Here is a 20,625-nt window from a genome sequence, read left to right on the forward strand (position 1 = left end):
TTTGAACTCTTGACCTTCTGAAGAGCAGTCAGTGCTCTTACCCACTGAGCCATCTCACCAGCCCGCTAAATTCTTATATTATCCAAAAGTTAATAATTTTCTTGTGGAAACTGCTTCCTATAGCTCGCTAGCTGGTGACAAGGTAAAAGGCAAGCCACCTCCATGTGAAGACTCCTCCTAAATGAAGCATCAAAACTACATTTTTAAAGGGAGAAAAATGCTTTTTAAAATGGTAAAAACCAAAATAAGCCCAATGTTTCTTCTTCTTCTAGTAAAACTGATTTTTAAACAGTTTCAAATATTTTATAATATAGTCATACAGCTTTAGATGTTTGGTTCCCACATCAGTGTTTACATACGGTGGCGGCCTGAGCCTTCTCGATGACTGTATTGTACTTAGATATCGAGATCATCTGGTTTCTGTTCAAGTGTCCCCTTATCTGTCCTCTCGCCATTTATGTGCACAGTGAAAGCTGGAGGGTCTGCTTGTACATCACACTTGTTTACAACGTAGCTAGTTTTTCTTGAGCACAGTGATATTTGGAGTTTTGTTTTTTGCTACGTTGTAGATGATTTTCTTCAGCATGACTTGTGTGCAGGTATTCTCCTGCCTTGCTGCCTGGACTGGGTTTGCTGTGCAGGTCATACTGCCCAAGGTGATGCTAGCACAGCCTTCCGTTTCCCTACCTGGATATAAGCTTTATTTTATGTTAACTTCCAAAAATATGTCCTCATAAAATGAACTTCTTGTTACCCTTACAAGTATACAAATCTTTTCTTCTGCTGCTTGACTAGGATTTTATTAATGCCATTTATCAATTCTAATAATAGTCACTATCCCTAATCAATATTCTAAGAAGCCCTTTGCCTCTGTTTAATATTCTTGACCTCTCTATACTAACTTTAAAATATGAAATCTGGTCTTTTATCCTATGAAAGCTAAGGCTAATAATCAAACATTATCTAAGTAAGGTGAATTTTCTATAAAAGTCAAACAAGTGGGTCTAAAATGATGATAATCAATTGCCAGCAAATCCATCTTTTAACAAGTACTATAAAGTCTCAGACCTGTTAAGTTCTCCTATGTGTTTCCTTTCTGTAGGTGATTTTCTCCCTCCGCCACCTCCACCTTCAGAGGATCCTGGTACCATTCCACCTGGCCCCGGACATTTCCCTCCTCCTCCACCACTGGATGAAGGTGCTTTCAAAGTGCAGGTGAGAGCAGTGGTAGAAGTCAGGTTTATAAGACATGCTCAGAGGCCAGTGAATGCTTTCTGTGGTTCATAAGCATTTACCTAGAGTATTGAGAGAGCTTTGAAACTCAAAGGGACTTGGAGTTCTTTAATGCAAAGGACCCAAGCCACACATGTCAGAGTCCTATTGGCTTACACTTTGAAGCCCTAGACAAGTTTTAACTTCCAATTTCACTTGAAAACCAAATGTGATTATTATTATTACTTTTTACTTTTGTGAAATGCTGTTTGAAAAATCTACATTTCTCTTGTTATAAAGCCAGGCCTTTTAAAAATACTTTTTTTTTTTCTCTGTACACTTAAGCTATGGATTCTATATGAGTAAGAGTAACAGTTAAGGCTCTGCTTTATCAGTGTGAGCCCTGAATGGACAACAACTTGTTTCCACTGAAACAATAGTTTGAAGAAGAATGTTATAGATATGTATCATTTTTATGTAAGCATTTTACCCTGGAGCGTATAGGTTACAAAGTAACTAACTTCAATTAGGGGCACAAATGACAAGAGAAGTGTTTTTGCTTTGACACAAGATAACTTGTGACCAGCATCACCACTTAAGGCTGAAGACATCATGTCAGGATAGAAACATTATAACAGTGTAGGCATTGTCAATCTTAGATAAGATGGTACTAATATAGATACACTGGAGACAAAGACCAAGAACTGGTCTTAGAGAAATGCTGATTTTCAGATGAGGTAGAAGAATGTCTGACTTTCGCTTATCTCAGGGAGGCATCAGAATCCTGTGAGGTACAACACAAACCAGGACCTTGTGTTAATGTTGGTGACTGCTGTGTGCTTTATTCTATTATTTTCATTGCCTTTGTATATGTCCCCAGTTTCCCATATGGAATGTGATGGAGGAGAAGCTGTAAGGGATAACTGTCTAGGCTCTCATCTGTTGACTTCTTTCTTTTGAAGTTTAGGTTGGGAGAGCAAAGCAGAAATTATTCAATTATTTCCCAAATAGTCTTTGTTCCTATGTAGATACTATTTGAGCATTGGAAATCCTTTAGTACAGATGTCAAAGATAGATTACGTGCCAGGGATCTTCCAAATAAATAGAGTACAATCATTGTGCATAAGTCTGTGGTATCTGTGCTAGTCAGGCAGGTAGGGGGTGGCTTTTAAGAGTGACTTGGTGAGTGAAGCCTCATCAGGACAGTTCTACTCAACAAAGGCTTACAGGAGAAAAGACATTATGAGCCAGATGCATTCCTGATGAAGTATTTTCATGTGGTTTGGCCACCTTTTAATAAGCTATTTTTGTTGTCTGCTTTTATATACCATGTTTTCTGTTGTGGTGTGTCTTTCTGTATTGGCTAATGGGCATACTCTTAAAATTCTCTTCTGTTTTCATTACTGTATTCTTACTAAGTCTATTGTGGTATATTTTGAATATTTGCCTTGCCAAGGTTTGGCTGCACATCTGCAGCTTTAAAAGTAGTTGAGAAATATGCTCTAAGTTAATGATTATGGGCAGATCACATCGAATGCTGGTTATACTTACAATTCAAAAGAAGGTAACCACACCTTAAAAATGTCCTAGCACTCTGACATCTCTGAAAGTTCTGATAGAGATAGCTGGGTGATAGTTTAATATTCCTGCCAATATTGTACAAAGCATGTCATAGCTATGATAATAATAAGATCAATATCAATAGTATATGAAGCTGATAATAATAAAGTTGACGTAGATACTAGGTGAAGCTACCAGTCACAATAATAGTAGAGTCTTGTCCATGGATTCCATTTAAATGCCATCCAGCCAATGAATGCAGTATTCTTATATTGATTGCTTCTTGCTTTCCTTTGGTCCATGTTGCATAATTTTCATTGTGAACATCTTTCATATAATTTAAAAACTGTATTTCAGTTTATGTTTTTGTAGGGGCTATGAAAGTTCCTTTTTAAAATTTCCTTTTCAGAGAGTTGGCTTTTAATATAAATCACTTACTTACATTTATATGTAGATTTTATATCATGCAATTTTATTGAATCTATGTATTGATTCAATGATTTCTACAGTTTAAATGTTGTGTTTCTGTGTAATGGCATTGTCTGAAAACAGGGACAATTCGTCTTCTTTCTTTTCCAGTCTGGACCCTTTTGAATTCTTGGTTTTGCCTGATTACCCTGGTAGGACTTCCAGTTCTTTGCTGAATGGAGTCAGTGAGAGCGGCTTCCTTGTGCGGTTCATGGCGCTTTCATGAAAATGACAAAACGTCTCTTTCTCTGTGGACTTTGTTCTCATAAATGTACTTAAGCCATGGCTTTGTTTTTGAAGAGGAAGGAAATAAACAAGAAGCCTGTTGCCATGTTGGCTTGTGTTCTCTGTAACACAGAAGGGAGGATGATAAAAAATAAAGCAGCATTTGCCAAATGGAAAAGGACAAATCTGGTAGGGAGAGGGTGTTGTTTGTGAGGCACTTCCTATGACATTCTTGGTAACTTAAAAATGATGCCTTGTCCCACCCGCGGGCTGTAGTGATTTGAACATGATAGTGGTTGACCCCGCTCCTACCATGTATCAGCCTCCTTAGACAGAGTCTAAGTCTGCTCACTGCAAACAGTTTTCTACTTTTTCCTCTCAGCTCTGGTAAAACCTCATCATGCCAATTCCAAATCAAAACTGGTAAATGTGTGTTTTGTGTAGAAGTCTGTTTATATTTCCAGCCAGTCTTTCAGCCTGGAGCCAGAAGACTGCCTACTAAGTGGGACTTTTTCAAGGCCGAAATGGACCACCTCCATGATCATTGACTCCAAGTCGATAGTCAGACCTCTAGATATAGCACCCGCTGAAGTAATCAATTCCCAACCCTCTTTCAAAATGGGGAGACTGAGACCTAAAGCGATGTCTGTAGATAGAGTGGTTCTGACAAAACTCTCATCAGAAAGTCTGCCCTCCTGGCTCTAACCCCCTCGCCCCCAGTTGATCGTTTTGTCTCATCTTAGTCCTCTTTCCAGCTCTAAGGCTCCATGATGGAACTGCTGACAACAGGTGCTGCTGGTGTTTCGCTTGCCTTGCTATATTTTGTTATATGCTCTATAAACTTTTGTACAAAAACAAATATTTAGTGTAAAGAATTTTTCTTCTTTTGAAAATTCATATTTTAATGGTAGAGATGAATCTTTGAAGACAAATGAGTGATTTGTTTTTCTTTTCCAGAATCAATTTAACTTTTATGCCTATAAAGTTTGCCCCGGCCCCTTATTAGTTCCTCCATTCATTAGTTCTTCCTCATTCAAAGGAACCTGAATACATTCCATAAGTAGACATATTATGCTACAGGGACTTCAGCCTTAGGACTGTGCTTTCTCAGTAGGGTAATTCGAGTGTTAAACCTGTGACACTATCTTATCACTTTGCTCTAATTGGATGTCACAGTTTGCAATTTGTCTTTCAGTGAGCCCCATGAACAGGTGCACAGTATTGCTCATCACTTTTATGAGAGGACAGAATATCTTCTTTAAGGTCTTGTGGAGTATGTTTTAAAGTGTATTATATTCCCAGGAATTGGACTTATACTTTTTAGGTCTTTCTGTTGTTTCAATTAGAACTAATTTAATTAATTAATAAACTAATTATGGCATCCTTACTAAAGTTTCTCCTCCCTCATCTCCCTCTGGCTCCTCTTTTAAACCTCCTCTCTTTACCCCTCCCCCCTTCACACATCTCAGTTACTTTTCAGGAAATAGCAGGCCTCCCATAGATATCAAGCAGCCATAGGATATAAAATTGTACTAAGACTAGGCACCTCGTCTCCTATTAAGGCTGGGCAAGGCAACCCAGTAAGAGGATAAGGTCCCCAAAACAAGCAACAGAGTCAGAGACAGTCTCTGCTCCCACTGGTAGGAGTCCCCAAACAAGGCCAAGCTACACAACTATAAGTTGGACCTAGGTAAGACACATGCAGACTCCCTAATCTTTCTTACACTTTTTCCACAGGGCCTTTTCTTTTTAATGTAAGAAAAAGATTATAGATATAGTGAGGAAATGGTGAAGGGTAAAGAGATATATTAGATTCAACACACACACACACACACATATGCACGCGTGCACACACACACACACACGTACTATGAGGAGGGGGCAAACCATATGCAGATAGTTGCATGGTAGGCCTCACAAGCACCTGGGATCCTTACCTGGTGCTCTATCTAGCACTTTGGCTCGATCTTTTTATGACCTCCAGTAAACCACTTTTGACTAGGCCTGGCCTGGTGTGTGGTCAGTCCTTGGAATCCCCTGGCTCACTTTTCTCTCTTGTGTTTCCTTAGGCTAGATGATTATGTGTGGTTGTGTGAACTTAGTTTCTCTAAGGCAAAATATATTTTTCTGCACTGTTTATTTCAACTGTTAAAATTTTCATATTTAAATGCAGCATTTCCTTTTAATATTTATTATTAGTGCCTGTCTTCCTATACTTTTGGAAAATGATACACAAATGAATCATTGGGGCTGGGGAGAGATGCAGTATCCCAGAAAGAGCAGATAAGCAAAGCCATGGAAAGAGGCTCCCCTCTCTAATGATAAAGTGAACACAGTATTGTCAACTCTGAAGAACCCAATTCATGTCTGAAAGTCTGGTTATGATACCTTTAAGCAAACTCACCTTTTTTGAAAAGAATTTGCAGCCAGCATATGTGTGTGATGGCTGATAATCACCTTCCTGTTTGCCTGTTGTGCCCATTTTTAGGTATAATGACCTCAGGTTCATAACCATGCCACTTTTATTTGTGAGCCTTTCATTTGTGTACATGACAGCTCCCTAGACCATATTTGGACGGAACTTATCCCCAGAGGTTGCCTTTGCCTCTGCCCATGAATATGATGAGGAAAGAGGACACTGATATAGAAGTATATTTATGCGACTGAGGCTGAGAATGTGGTAGTGGGAAGTGCTATATGGTCATGAGCCAGGTGCTCTTTTCTTAGGATGTTGTTTGGTCCAAGAATGTATGTGAGAAGGCTGAGGATGTTTTGTGCTTTATGATCCTTCACCCTCTACCTTCTAGGTCAGTGGCTGCAGAGCAGCAGTAAAAAGTTTGCTAGTATCATGATTTCTCCGTGTGTGTGTGTGTGTGTGTGTGTGTGTGTGTGTGTGTGTGTGTGTGTGTGTGTTTGGCCAGACTGGTGGGTTCTTTGCCATTTCCTGAATTTGGACAATATGATAGCTAAAAAAATATGTGCCAGACCGTGTTTTTTGCTCTGCTTTAGCCTCTGGTTGGGCATTTAGATGTGAGCAGGTAGATTTGGAGATTCTGTATTTGTAAAACCCTTTTGGACAGCAAGTGCAGTGTTGATAGGAGCTATTCCAGTAATTCTTTTATAAAATTTAGTGTTTCATGTGGTGTCTTCCTCCTCCTCCTCTTTCTCTTCTTCCTCCTCATTCTCCTCACTTTTCTTCTTTTTGGAAGGAACTAGGGCTTTATACATGCCACATAAATATGCTACTGGTGAATAGTATCCTCACGTTTTTCCTATTTTTCAGATATACTCTAATGGGTGTGGTTGTATACACCTATAATCCCAGGTCTTAGGAGCCTAAGGAAGAATTATATTTCAGTCCATCCTGGGCTATATAGCAAGATTCCATTTCAAAGTCAAAACAAATGATAAATTCACATTAGGCAAGCTTCTTTTCATCTGATTCTGAAATATATATGTATACCCAACTTTACCAATATGCTACCTTAAACAGTAATCTAGGATACATCTGTGTTGATAGTGAGAAGAGCTTCATAAATCAGAGGTCAAAAAATCTTTGGGCAAGTTGGTCCTGGCCAATAGCTGTTTACTGTGAGATAACCAATGAGGCTGGCCCTCACCCAAGGTTTCTGCCTGGAAGTTGAAAGCCTTCAATAGACTCCAGAGTTCCAAATCTGTCATGTCATGCAGACCACGTCATTGTGGCATTTATCTAGTTGGCTTGTGGGCTTCCGTAAGTGCTCCCTACTCTGCTGTCTTCCCAGAACCTAGTGTCTGTCCTTTGGTTCCCCTCACACATTCCTTCCTTACTGGATCTTCTTTCTTCCTATTTGTACTTTTGGTGCCCAATAAGATGTCCTCCTTTAACCCTCTGTCTTCTCTTACTAGAAGCAAGGATACAAAGGAGTCACCTCAGTGGTTAGTCACCTGATAGCTGGATCTGGTGAATATCCCTACTGTGACTTAGCAACTGCAAAGCCCATTTTGATTCTACACTCCTCTTCATGGGAAAGCTGTCTTCATATTCTTACTCAGTTTATTCCAAAGTTTATCCATTACATTTGGTTTAACACATTATCATTTTCTGCAATCCCACATTGAAATCTCATGGTCCTTTGATCATTGTTCACATGTCCTGTTTTTTTCCTGTATTCATCAGCAAGGTCTTTGGGCCTTGGAATGAGTCTGATTTTTTCCAGTCCCATTTATTTTACTGCCCATCATTTTAGCTCATTCATAATACAAATGACTCATTGCTTTTATTCTAATTTTTTCCCATTCCAGCTGAATGTCCCTAAACACTTAATGTTCAAGAAGTTGTTAATTCCTTCCTGTGGTTGTATACTACCCGCCACATGAATTTTCTTCTTTTATCAAACTGTTCAGAGTATACCATGACTTACCTTACTTACTCTTACAACCAAGTGTATTCTCTGTACGATCTTTGCTGTGTTGATAGGATGCTTCCATTCTTAAACAATACCAAGTTACTTTTCCCTGTTTCATGTTTGCTGAATGATACTTGCTTATCTCTTGACTGTCCAATATTTTTTCAATTAAAAGAAAAAACTGTACTTTATTTTCTACTGTCTTCTTCATGGATACCCAGCAGTCTTGGCTTCTCTTAATCCTTCTCTGTTTCTGTCTTGACATACCTGATGCACCATGGCTCCTCAATGATAAAAAGCTCCTAAGTAATCCTTAGGAACATGTTCTTAGCTTCGCATGCAAGATGGCAATTTCAAGAATATTTTCCTAGAAAATCCTTCTGTCTCACAATGTCTACCTCATTGTAAATGATACTTTGAAATCAGACTACAGAGATAACCAGATATTGCTACTTAATATTCCCATCATCTAATGTATGCCTCTTCATGGAGTGATGCAACTATTTTATGGACATTAATCCTGACTTTCAGCTATACTTCATAAAGTTAGAATTACAACATACTATAGGGAAGTCCTACAGAAATAATTCTATATCATAAATCACAAAGTCCCTGATTTAACTGGTCCTATTCCAGCCAGTTCTTGTTATGAGGGAACAGGAGGCTTATCTTTTTCAACTGGACCACTTGCTCATACCACCCGAGTTACTAGGAGAGCTGACCACTAGCTCAGTGACAGGTTTCTTTATTCCTGGGTGTGTATTCTTCCCATTTTGTCTTCCATTTCATTTCCCTGTTAGTACCCACCTAAAATGAGATGATTTAGCTCCTATACCATCCATAGTCCTTACTTTGTTGGAAGAATATAGATTAGGAACTTAGTTGATATTTGTGGATTGGTTGTTTGATTTCACAGTGAGAACTTTTGCAAAACAGACATTGTACTGTGTATCACACTTAACCTTTTCATGCTAGTGTGAACTTGCAAAGAGTTTACCATGTACTACTTCTGCTGGCATGGAGTGATAAAGAGAGAAAACTGGAGAGGAAGTTATATACTTCTTGTGCAAATCGAGCTTCTCTATTTTTAGCCTTTTGCTACTGTTTGGAAAGTACAGCCTCTGTTCATGGCAGCCTCACATGTGTTTCCTTAGTGCCGTTTCAAAAAGGGGGAAATAAATATGGGATTTTTTTTCGTAGTGAAAATAGTAAAATCACGAAGATTTCCCCTTTTTGTGTTGGTGAAACCTCAATTGCGCTAGGCACAGATTCCTGTATTTCAGATATGTGTGCCAAGGTAAGCACACAGAGCAGCAGACGGAGCTGTAAAGCCTTATGTTGCACAACAGCAGGGAGACCCTGGGAGTCAGTTGCTGTGCTACTCCACCCTCAGTGGTCTGCTTACCCAGCTAGGGTGTGGGCTTTAGAGAAATGGGGCTCTGGACACAGGGAAGCAGTGCTGTATTTCTTTGCTAAAGCTCTTCCTTCTCCATAAATGTGCATGGTAAAATTCACCCTGAGTGGCTTACAGTCCCTACACACAGTTCTAATAAATGGATTGTTCTCTTTAGCAGTTAGGATTACATTTGAGGAACTTTTGTAATCTAAAGCTTTATGGGTTATTAGAAAACAGTAAAAAGCTATCTGTTCATGCCTATAATGTTCTGCTATGGACTAAAAAGGGTGGGGCCCAACTGAACAGAAGAAGCAACAGTAGTGGAGCTTGTGGTGACCCTGATGATGGCAGTTGGGAATTCTGGGAAGAGTGAAGTTTCTGAAAGTTGTGGAGAGCACAAGTGGTGTTTGCAGGATTCTTGCTTTCTTCCAAGTGGGCTTGGCTTGTTTTTGTGTTTGTAGAATGAGAATATCCTCTGAGGCAAATGTTCGTGTGTATTTCTAGAACAGATGTTGATAATAATCCCTCATTAATGAAAGGTTCTGTGCAGTCTCAAGATAGTATTGTGGCAGGAGGGTAAAAATAATGCCTTGATAATTCGTAGATTTCTCTGTACTGTTATTGTTCTTTAATTGAATGTGTATTAAACTCCTACAAGGTGCTACGAATAATGTCAACTTACAGATGATTTTCAGAACACTAAGAAGATTTATAAACACCAATAAATGGAAAGTCACAGCACCCCTCGGAGGTGGTAAACATATTTGTTCTTCCTACAGATGAGAAGGGAAGTAGGCTGTGCTCAACCATACCAGGATTGACTGTGACAATTGAGAACTATTGAGCAGAGAGAAAAGCATTTTCTATCACTAGAAATTGGATTAGAATGTATTATAAAGGAATTATGCCTAAACATACATAGAGTTTTGAGGTTTTAATTAAATTGTTCCAGTTACTGTTAGCATTTGGGTTAGCAATAGGCTGCCAAAGTATGCCACTAAGTTTCAAATTTAGTGTAGAAAAGAATTGGGAAAGACACTGACTACTTAGTACTCAAGAATTTAGATTTGTTCAGTCTATAGGAGGTGCTAGGGATGTACCTTCTAACAGATGTCTCAGATACATATACAATCAAAGATGGTGTACATTCCCTTTGAAGCCCAATCCTTGCTTGTCTTTGTCAATGCAGCCTTTCCCTGGAAACAGGATTTTTCCTTTATACAGTAACCATTTCCTAGACCTTACCTAGTTGATATGGTTACAGAAGGCCTGTCAGTGCCTCTCCTGTCACCTGGTCTCCAAGTTATCTTTCCAGGTTATGATGTTATTCTCCTGTTTCTTAAGTGAAAACCAAAATGAAGAACACATAGATTCATTCGTTAAAGAGTATGTGACTTTAAATCCTTGCCATTTAAAGCCAGTGGGACTTAGATTCCACTTTAAGTGTGAACAGCAGATAGGAGACTGACACTGAGAAAGTTAGTTGATGGGAAATGTGTCGTACAAATAAAACTCATGGTTGAAAGAGGGGAGCGGTGGGAAGGGGAGGTGGAGTAATCAGTTCAGGTTTTCATTTTTCCTTTGTTTGGTGTCTTTATTCACACAGACTCAGCACTGAGCCTTTGCCAGGAACACAGTAGGTCTTTGATTATCATTGACTCTTAATAGTCTGTGAACAAGGAAGCATTTGTCAGGAAGGACTACACTGCAGAGGCATGGGAAGCATTCAGACCAAAGGAGGGATGTATAAGTTGAGATGAGAGTAGTGTCTTCAAGTCTTACTACTCTAGGATGGTGAAGTCACCTGTCATGGCTGCCTGTCAATTTGTAATGCACCAGCTAGGTACATGACACAACCAGTCATGATTGTTGGCTACATTGTAGAATCACACTCATTCCTGACTAAGGTGAGACCTGATGAGTGGTTTTCTGATTTGGTCTCAAACTCACTTTTTATCAATGGTAACCTTGGGCTTAAAAATAGGAATTCCTGCTGGGAGTGTTAATGTAAACTATCTGAGAACTTCCTAAAATATATGTGATTCATACCATGTGTTTGTTCCCACATCAACACTGAATCCCAAGATGCAATTACCCATGCCCACTCTCTGCTTCGTCATGGGGCTGTGTTTATCCTTTAGCTATCTGCATCTGGGATCAGGGCCAAGCTTCTTGTAAGATGCGTACATGTGCACTGTGTGATCATACATGACCCTTTGAATCTGACCTTGCTGTCTTCTCTCCCAAAGCACAGTCTTGTTACACAGTATATTGCACTGCTCCCCCAGAATACCCTGTTCTTCAGCTGAGCACCTTAAATATTGTTGTCCATCCAAGCTCAAGACTTTTTTCCTTTGTCCATGCAGCCTTGTCAGGTTTTCACTCTTTCTTTGTGCTCTCTATTTTTGATTTTTTCCTTTCATGTCTTTTGTCTCATATTCTTTCCCACTTGAATTCTGTCTTCTAATGAGATTGGTAGATAAAGCCACACTGGGAGGACTGATCCTCTCTTCTTTCTCCATCTATTTCTGTGCCTCTACTCCATCCATTCTCTTTCCTTTGCCACCTCTTACTCCTTTGCCATCTATGTTCTTGTTTGTCCATCATGCCAGTACCTTTTCAATACTTAATAACATTTATAGAAATCTTACACTAGGTATTGTTAGAGAGATTGGTATCAAAGCTAGGATTTCTTTTGAAATTGAAAGTCTCTGTCTCTATCAGTTTTACTGTCTTTCTCTGTATGTCTTTCTCTGTCTCTCTGTCTTTCTCTCTGTCTTTGTCTTTCTGTCTCTCTGCCTCTGTCTCCTCTGGACTACTGAAATGATCCTTTGAAGCAAAGTGTGTGCTTTGGCAGTAGAAATGTTTCTTAGTGTGTGGAGGGGAGAGGGGCACCTTTTAGACTTTTAGCACTAATTTTTTTTTTTTTTTTTTTTTGGTTTTTCGAGACAGGGTTTCTCTGTGTAGCCCTGGCTATCCTAGAACTTACTCTTGTAGACCAGGCTGTCCTCGAACTCAGAAATCCGCCTGTCTCTGCCTCTCAAGTGCTGGGATTAAAAGTGTGTGCCACTACTGCCCGGCTAGACTTTTAGCACTATTAACAAGCTATTATCTCCTTATTAGAATTTATTGTCTATGAAGTTATTTTGTAGAAGAACAATTTGGGTGCCACCTGTCTTATATTTTTCATTAGCTACCCTGCCCCCTTTCATGATAATCATTGTTACAGAACATGGAATACTTGGCATTGGACAGAACAGTTTTTCTCGATTTCTCAATTGGTTGGGGGACTTTATTATGGAAAGAAGTCAAGCCAAAAAAGATTTGAAAACCATCATCAACCTTGTAAATATCCAAACACTAGAATATGTATGAATGTGACTTCAAATATATCCTACCCCAGCTTATTGACCTATTTTGGATTAGAATATACTTAAAAGTTACATCTGCAATGGGGTTGTTGCAAGGCAAAGCATTGTTTGCTTTGTTGCTAATGCGGTCAAAGTATTTATTATGTAGATATTTACTGTCTAACATTTAGCAGATATGAGTTTATTAATCTCTACAACTTTATGACACAATTGATGATCTAAGTTTAATATTTTAAACTTACAAAGCTGACAAACTTTATATCTACATATCAAATCCTCATAGTCTGAGTCTAGAATCTTTTTACCAGTATTTGTATTGTGGTTAAAAGTCTTTGGGGGCAGTTGTTTAATTAAAAAGAAATAGACCATATATTAATCATGTCCTCAGATTAATATATATCATGATATATAATGTGTATTATAAAATTGGTCATTAAAGTAGATATATACTAAGTTTTGTTGATTACAAGGAATATACCTTTTAATTTATCTTTTTCAATATGGCCATCTTTTTCTCCCTCATAGTACTAGAATTCTGTGAATAATGAATTTTAATAATTTTGATAACATATATAGCATAATATATTTGCATTATAATATAGGTGCATTCATATTGACTAAAGAACATAAATGGACTTGAAAAGAAAATACCAGAGACATCTATAATCATGCTTTGCTTGTATTATTAGTTTCCTGGATTCCCTAAAATAAACTTCATTTCTATTCTTAGGTTGTCTGGGAAGGTATCCTTTTCCTAGTATTGTGTCAATCCAGATCATTGCATGTCAGAACACATTTGGCATTCTGTATGACTTGCATAAGGAGTTTCTTGAGATCTTAAAGTGGGATTTTTATATTATCAGCTAGAGCATTTAACCTTACTTTCTTTGAGAAGTTTTTGGTTTGTTTCATTCCTGATATTGAGAAATTACAAACACACCTGGGTTATTTAAGTCCCATTTCTGTGATGTGCCTTATCATTTCATGACTAAGCATGAATATTGCTAAGTATTGTATATTTGTATTCTGGGTGTGATATTATATATTGACTATGATTCTAGGAAACCAGGTTCCCAAGGTGATCTTTTAAAATAATATTTTTAATTTTTAAAATTATAAAATAATTATATCATCTTGTCTTCTTCCTCTATCCCTTTGACCATAAATCCTCCTTTTAATTTCTTTCAAACTCAAGGGCTCTTCTTCTTTAATTGTTGAGATATGAATACATTTGTACATTCATCTATATATCTGTGTTTGTTTGTGTGTGTGTGTGTGTGTGTGTGTACATCTTCTTTGCTTGCTTTCATTAGCATAGGACAAGTCCTCCAACAATGTGATTAATCAGTAATGCAGTAGTTCATCCTTCTCCCACACTTCTCACTGGAATGAATGCTCACAACTCTGTGTTCTGTATCACAAGATTAGTTAATTTCCCACTGATAAATAGTGAATGGTCTCAGTGGTATGCAGCCATTGAAGCCATACTTGGTTTAGGCAACGGTTGTGAGTGAACACTAAAACCATGAGTGGAAGGTCTTTAATGGGCAGATTATTTGGAAAGTTTCAAAGTAGCACCTCTCATATATTGATGTTTAATATATGGGGATACTTTTACATGACTACGATATCTTTACTGTAGTAGTAAAGAATGGTAGACCCTGTTTGAATTAAATCAGTCATCAAAGTTGGAATCACAAAATATGATTTCTGTGTCAGCTGTCAAGCTGCATGGTGTGAGAGGCTTAGAAAGTCATGTGTCATGCTTGTAGTTTCTATCCAGCATGCCTGATCAGAATCTAAGACTCAAGTAAATCCACTTCATGCACTTTTTATAAAATAACCTGGCTTGACAAAGCTGGCCTGTGCTCAGTGGGAATAAACAGATTCCATACTTGAGTGTGTGACCGTTGACTCTATTTTTAGTATAAATTAGCAATAGTAGATGAAAGGATTGCTAGGACTGACCAGCACTGATACGTGAAGACAAATGTGAATATGCACCAATGCAGTATGTAGAATGTGAGTATGTAGGTCTGAAGTCTGTAGTATGTGCATATGCAGGTATGTAGTACAGCCAACATGCTGAGTTTCTCTGGTGTGATAGTATGGTATGATGATAATACTGACATATCTGGCCATTTGAAGATCATGCAGGCTGCAATGGTACAAGTTAGGGAGGCAACATCTTATTAATAGTTCAGCTGAAGCAGAAAATATAATTCATAGAAATGGATTGCAAATGGGATGAAATATTGAATTTGGAGGAAAGATCTATGACCAGAATTTTATTTCATAAAACTATGTTTAGTTCCTAATAACAATGTTAAATACAAGCAATGGATAAATGAACATGATATTTCTACTTTCCTCAGTTCCAGTGACCCATCTCTTTGCTCTTAGTCAGTTATCAACATTTGCACTAAAGGACAGTCCACCTTGCTCAGTCTGTTGGTATAGTCTGACTTATTTCTCTCACATGCCATATGTTTCTGTTGGGAATCTATATTTCATAGTCTGCTTTCATGTTCTTGCCAGGGTAGAGTCATCTCCCTGTAATTCTACTATTGCCACCAAAATTACACTTTTTCCCAAATGTCATAGTAAGCCTCAAGTGTAGTTTGTTAAGCTTTAATTATTTTCATATATGTTTGGGATAATGTAAATGATTCTTCTGGAAGTTACATTGTGTGGACAGTTCAGTTGCAGGAATGCAGTGTGTGGATACCCTCTTAGCCCTGGCTTTTTTGTCTTTTTGCCTCATTCCTGTAGTCTAGTGATTACTGCAGTGAGCTCTGCACATGTGTGACACCCTGGCAACCTTGGAGTCCTTCACTGTCCTCAGTGTCTGTGCTATGACTTCCATGGGGAAGTTTTAAGTCCCACAGCCATTGTAGACAAGAACAGAAGCTTGAGAGATCTAATGGGTGTTCATCAAAATGGGTCCGTGCAGTCCCAGGAGATAAGAGGAGTGGCCCACACTACTGATGAGCTCAGGCTGTCCATGTGGATTGGCTGTCACTCCTCCTGTTCCCTCAACAGGAGTTTTTGGGATCAATTCCCCAATTAACTTGCATGCAGGCCTTCTGGCACCGCATTGTTTCTCAGGGAAGCCAGACTTACACCATGGGATCTTTCTGCCTGGAGAGGGTGAAAAACAGTTATTACAATAGCTACTTTATTTGACTGCCTGTGATATCTAGAACCAACATTATGCAAAGCACCAAGGATTCCTCCTAACTGTTATTTGGCCTCTGGTATGCTATGTAATCACTAGCTGACTGACGGAACCATAGTGAGAATATTGGTAAGAATGTAGGATTCTTTCAGCTACATTTAGGAGTGCTTTGTGAAGAACAGGAGAGGACATAAATCTGAAGATTCTGAAAGAAGTGAGCTTATTAAGAATAAGGTTTGTGTGGGAACTTGGGCAGAACTCCAAGGGTGGAGCCAAGATACAAAAGACACACCTTGGAGGGAGAAAGCATCTGATCCTTGTCCATAATTAGGATCAAAATGTAGACACAAAGCTATTATATGAGGTCAGGTAGGGCAGCTGGGGGTTATACCTGCAGAAGCCACTAGAATGAGGTTGGGACTTGTTCTTATATTGCATCAACCTAATCTGACAAGGGGAAATGGGGATTGGCCCCAACTCTCAGAAGACCATAGGAGACTGGAGCTAGTGGAGGTCTACAAGTTTGGGCTGGTCATAGTTCATAATTAGTCATTTCACTGTATAGCTCAGTTTAATCCTATGACTTGTGTCTTTATGGTTAGAATCCTGTGACTCAGGCCATAGGCAGTTAGTTTATTTTGTGCTACTGTAAAGTACAGAAGTAGAAGAACTGATTATATCCTGTCTCTTTGCTGGTACCCCAAGGGAACACTTAATGAGTGATGCTTACCTCAAGAAGAAGAATTAACAATGGTTATATTATGTCTATTAATTTATAGTTACTGGTTGCTATAATTATTGCTATTTATGAAAATCATCATAATTATAGCACTTTACAATTTACCAAGTATGTTCCCATGCACTTTCTTATCTGAGTCTTTAAGTAATCTCTGAGTTAGGGCAAGTGATGGTCTCTTCTCTTTCCAGATGAAGAAACTGTAGCTCAGGGAAGCATTTAACCAGACTCAAATCCCGTGTCCTCACCAATTTACTGTGTGTGTGTGTGTGTGTGTGTGTGTGTGTGTGTGTGTGTGTGTATGCACGCGCACTCATCAAATTTCTGCTTATGATAATTTTAGAAGCACAGACAAGAAAAGGAATTGACGTGGTTCTCAGTATTCACCCTGTGGAGTGGTGTGCCCTGCCTTCCCATCTGAGGGCATCACCCTGTGGAGTGGTGTGCCCTGCCTTCCCGTCTGAGGGAAGCTCTGGTTATGCAGAATGCTCTCCTGCCTTTCTAAAATTAAAGGGATCCTTCTCTATTCCATTTGAGAGTCCCATACTATTGCATTGTGGGTAAATAACAGACCTTTTGAGGGGCACATTAGTATTTCTATAATAAAAACTCATCAACCTTAAATAGTTTAGTCATGGGCCAGTAAGATGGATCACTGGTTAAAAGTATTTGCTGTACAAGTCTGGTGACCTGCGTTCTATCCCCAGAACGCCCATGAAGGTGGAAGGAAGGAATCAGTTTTACACACTTACAGACCTCTAGTGTAGGCTATGGCTTGTGGATGCCTATACACATGTGCCCACATGAGAGCATATGTGTGCATGCACACATATATGAGCACATACACACACACACACACACACACACACACCTCCAACACTAATAATAAATAAAATAATATAAAATTAAAAAGTTGAGTTACACTGAAGCCCAGATTCTGATACAACACAATCTATATTTTATACCACTACTTCCCAAGTGTTCTAGGGCAGTCTTTCCGCTTTTGGCATGTATGCTAGCTAGCCCGATACCCATCTGAATGAATGTATATCCATGTCACATATTAACTGTTTAATTTCCTTTTTAGATCATATTTTAGAATGCTTATTGGTTCCTTTTATATCTTTTGCCCCTTACCCAAAAGCTGTTGATACAAGAATGGTTACAGAATGAAAAATCCCTATAACACTGACAGTGTTATTATTCATCAATAAATTAAAAAATAAATGCCTATTGAGCATTTACACAGTTCAGGCCCTAATCAGGACTGTTGGAAATAGTGTGTTCAAAACAATCTGTGCTTCATCAGTCTTACCTTATTGTAGGGATGAGATGGACTCTCCCCAAATGGTTAGAATGACAATGTTTAGACAGGAGCTGCTATGAATCAAAAGATAAACAGAGTGGATTGAGGGAATTGAAAGAATAAGTAGCATCTGCAGTAAATGCCAGGGGACAAAATCATGAGACCACTACTGTGGATAACTTGCTAACAGGTAGCCATCTTTAAAGAGGGCTCAGGCACAGGAAGTGACATGGTAATGTGTGGTGCTATATTAGGAGCTGATCCCCAATTTTCAATATGGTTATAGTTGATCTTCCCAGTTTACCTGATGTAGACCAAGGTGTATTATGGCTCTCCTTGTGCTGACTGCATTGGGTTGACTGCTACATCAGAGTCCACTCAAGTTGTAGTACCACATGTAAGACCATCTAAGGCTGAGAGTCAGTGGTATGGTAAGCAAAGCACTCATTTGCATCAGTGTGTAACTTTATTGCCTCACCCTTCTTCCAAATCCAAGGGCCACCTCCTTTTCTATCTCCTTGCTTTGAGTTGTAGGAAAACTGTTTGTTTGCTTTTCCCAGCTCAGCCCAATCATTGTTGAAAATGGCCAAACAGTTCTACAGTTGTCCTCTTATTGGTTCTGAATGTGGGTTCCATGGACCATTGGTAGATGAATCCCATTGATCCCCAGCTCCCTCACACATACTCACTATATGAGCCTCCTGTGCAGCTCTGTGACCCGAGTCCTAAGTGACCTCTTTCTGCTTCTTGTGTTATGAGGTGTGCTTAGACTCCCCTCACATGTACATACCACAGACGAGTCTCTCGTGCTTTATGGTGCCAAGTGTGGATTTTTCTATTGGGATATGGTTTCCCTCCTTAACCAACACTTCTCCAGTAAAGTACCATCAATGATTTCTGAGTGCAGAGAGCCTCAGTTGTGCAGATCCTAAAGTTTAGGCATTGAGGCATTAATCTCTTTCAGTTAAAATTTCATCAAAATGTATAAGTATATGACTTTAGAGAAAACTATGGCAAGTTTTTTTTTCTGTGTTCTTCTCTGTCAAAAAGTGCTAACTTCTTCCTGCCCACCTAAGATTTCATGAAACCTTAAAAAAGAAAAAAAAAGAAAGAAAGAAAGAAAGAAAGAAAGAAAGAAAAAAAGAGACATGCAGAAAACACTAGAAAAGAGCAAATTTTTACCTGAGAAATTTGAACTCATAATGTTATCTATGGAAGCTTATTATATTTGAATGTGTGCATTTTCAGCAGGGAAATCCTGGAGGCAAGACCCTGGAGGAAAGGCGCTCCAGCCTGGATGCAGAGATCGACTCCCTGACCAGCATCTTGGCTGATTTGGAGTGCAGCTCACCCTACAAGCCACGGCCCCCACAGGTGGGTGCTTCTCACAGCGCTGCTCGAGCCATGGTCTCCACTCTATCTGGAAAATGAAGTTCCTCTGAGAGCCTTTCATTCTGTGTTCACCTCCATACAGCCAGTGGCCTCATTGTGTCCCATAAGCTATCAATAAAATCATAGCCCTCTGGTACCATCTCCCACCTGGTACCAGACATTCACTGTCATGCTAAGAACATAACTACCAGTCCATACTAGTTAGCTACCAATAACTTCTTAAATCATCCTTCAGAATGACACTGTGGTACTTCTTAGGGATGTTAGAGGCAGCACAGCTAATTTCATTGCTGTGCCTTTTTTCTGAACTCTCTCTTGTAGATATCTCATTATACATTGTCAAAGCCTCTCCATATATCACTTAGCACATATCTATATAAAGTTATGCTGTATGTTGAAGAAGCTACTGTTTTGTTATTGTTGTTAGAAGTAGTGATCAATGCTACAAAGGTCATGAGTCTGCTAACAGTGAGATTTCCACACTAAACAGAATCACTGACTTTTGAAAATTTCCATCCTCTCTCTCTCTCTGCATCTGATCTTCTTTTTGAGAGTAGGTCTTGCCTGGCCTAGAACTCACTAATATATAAGCAAGACTGACTTTGAAATCATAGAGCTGTCTCTCAAGTATTGGGATTAAAGACATTTGCCAGCACACTGAGCCTTTTGGACATTTTTGAGTGGGTTTAACTGGCATTAAAAATTTTGGTACGTCGGTTTCTCGCCAGATTCACAGGAAATAAGTGAAATTAGTTATTGTGTTTCTGCCACAAATGATTCACGGTTTCTTTCTTAATTTTTCTTACTTTGAAGCATGGATATATTTCTGTATTTTCATTTATCATCTGTGTTTTTGAAGCTGCTGTTCCATCCCTAGAGAGTATCCCCTCTTGGCTAAGTATAGGAAGGGTCAAATCTGTCGCAGGGCTTCTGTGTCCCCCATAGCCAGTGAACAGGATTCTAGATGCCAAGGTTAGGCAGGTCCTTTTGCCAGTGTGTGGATTGACTCTGATAATAATGCTTTTGGTTTTCCAATTGACCACACATATACCTCTGTGTGTCTCACTCTATTGGTGAACAGGAGCCATTGAATTGTCAGTGTTCCCTGACAAATTAGAGAGCACGCCTGCTTCTGAGCTGTCAATCATTCATCACTCATCTTCATGAAGTATCTTTGTTAGACACATCTCTAGCCCCTTCCCATGACATGAAATGAGACTGGCAGGTAGGTTGGGGACAAAAGGCAAAACAGACCAACGATGAACTCTAGTGTTTCTGTGTCAGCTCCATCCATCCCAGCAGTGCACCTGGTCTCCATTTCTTATTCATTGTCTCAGCTTTGCCTGTAGAGCAGGCATGGTGGCTTTTGTGGTAAACTGCGCAGAAAAGGAAA

At 39.1% G+C, this 20,625-nt stretch overlaps 1 protein-coding gene across 9 annotated transcripts in view; it reads left to right on the forward strand.

The window, feature by feature from the left end:
- Lpp (LIM domain containing preferred translocation partner in lipoma) overlaps positions 1 to 20,625 on the forward strand; it is a 590,384-nt gene that overhangs the window by 259,086 nt on the left and 310,673 nt on the right. For all 9 annotated transcript variants that reach the window (XM_031363533.1, XM_031363538.1, XM_031363539.1 and 6 more), the window contains 2 exons: positions 1,103 to 1,215; positions 19,089 to 19,214. In XM_031363533.1, coding sequence (XP_031219393.1) covers positions 1,103 to 1,215; positions 19,089 to 19,214 — 239 coding nt within the window. The remainder of the gene's footprint in view (positions 1 to 1,102; positions 1,216 to 19,088; positions 19,215 to 20,625) is intronic.

This window comes from Mastomys coucha, unplaced genomic scaffold (genome assembly GCF_008632895.1).
Source record: "Mastomys coucha isolate ucsf_1 unplaced genomic scaffold, UCSF_Mcou_1 pScaffold12, whole genome shotgun sequence".
Classification (NCBI taxonomy): domain Eukaryota; kingdom Metazoa; phylum Chordata; class Mammalia; order Rodentia; family Muridae; genus Mastomys; species Mastomys coucha.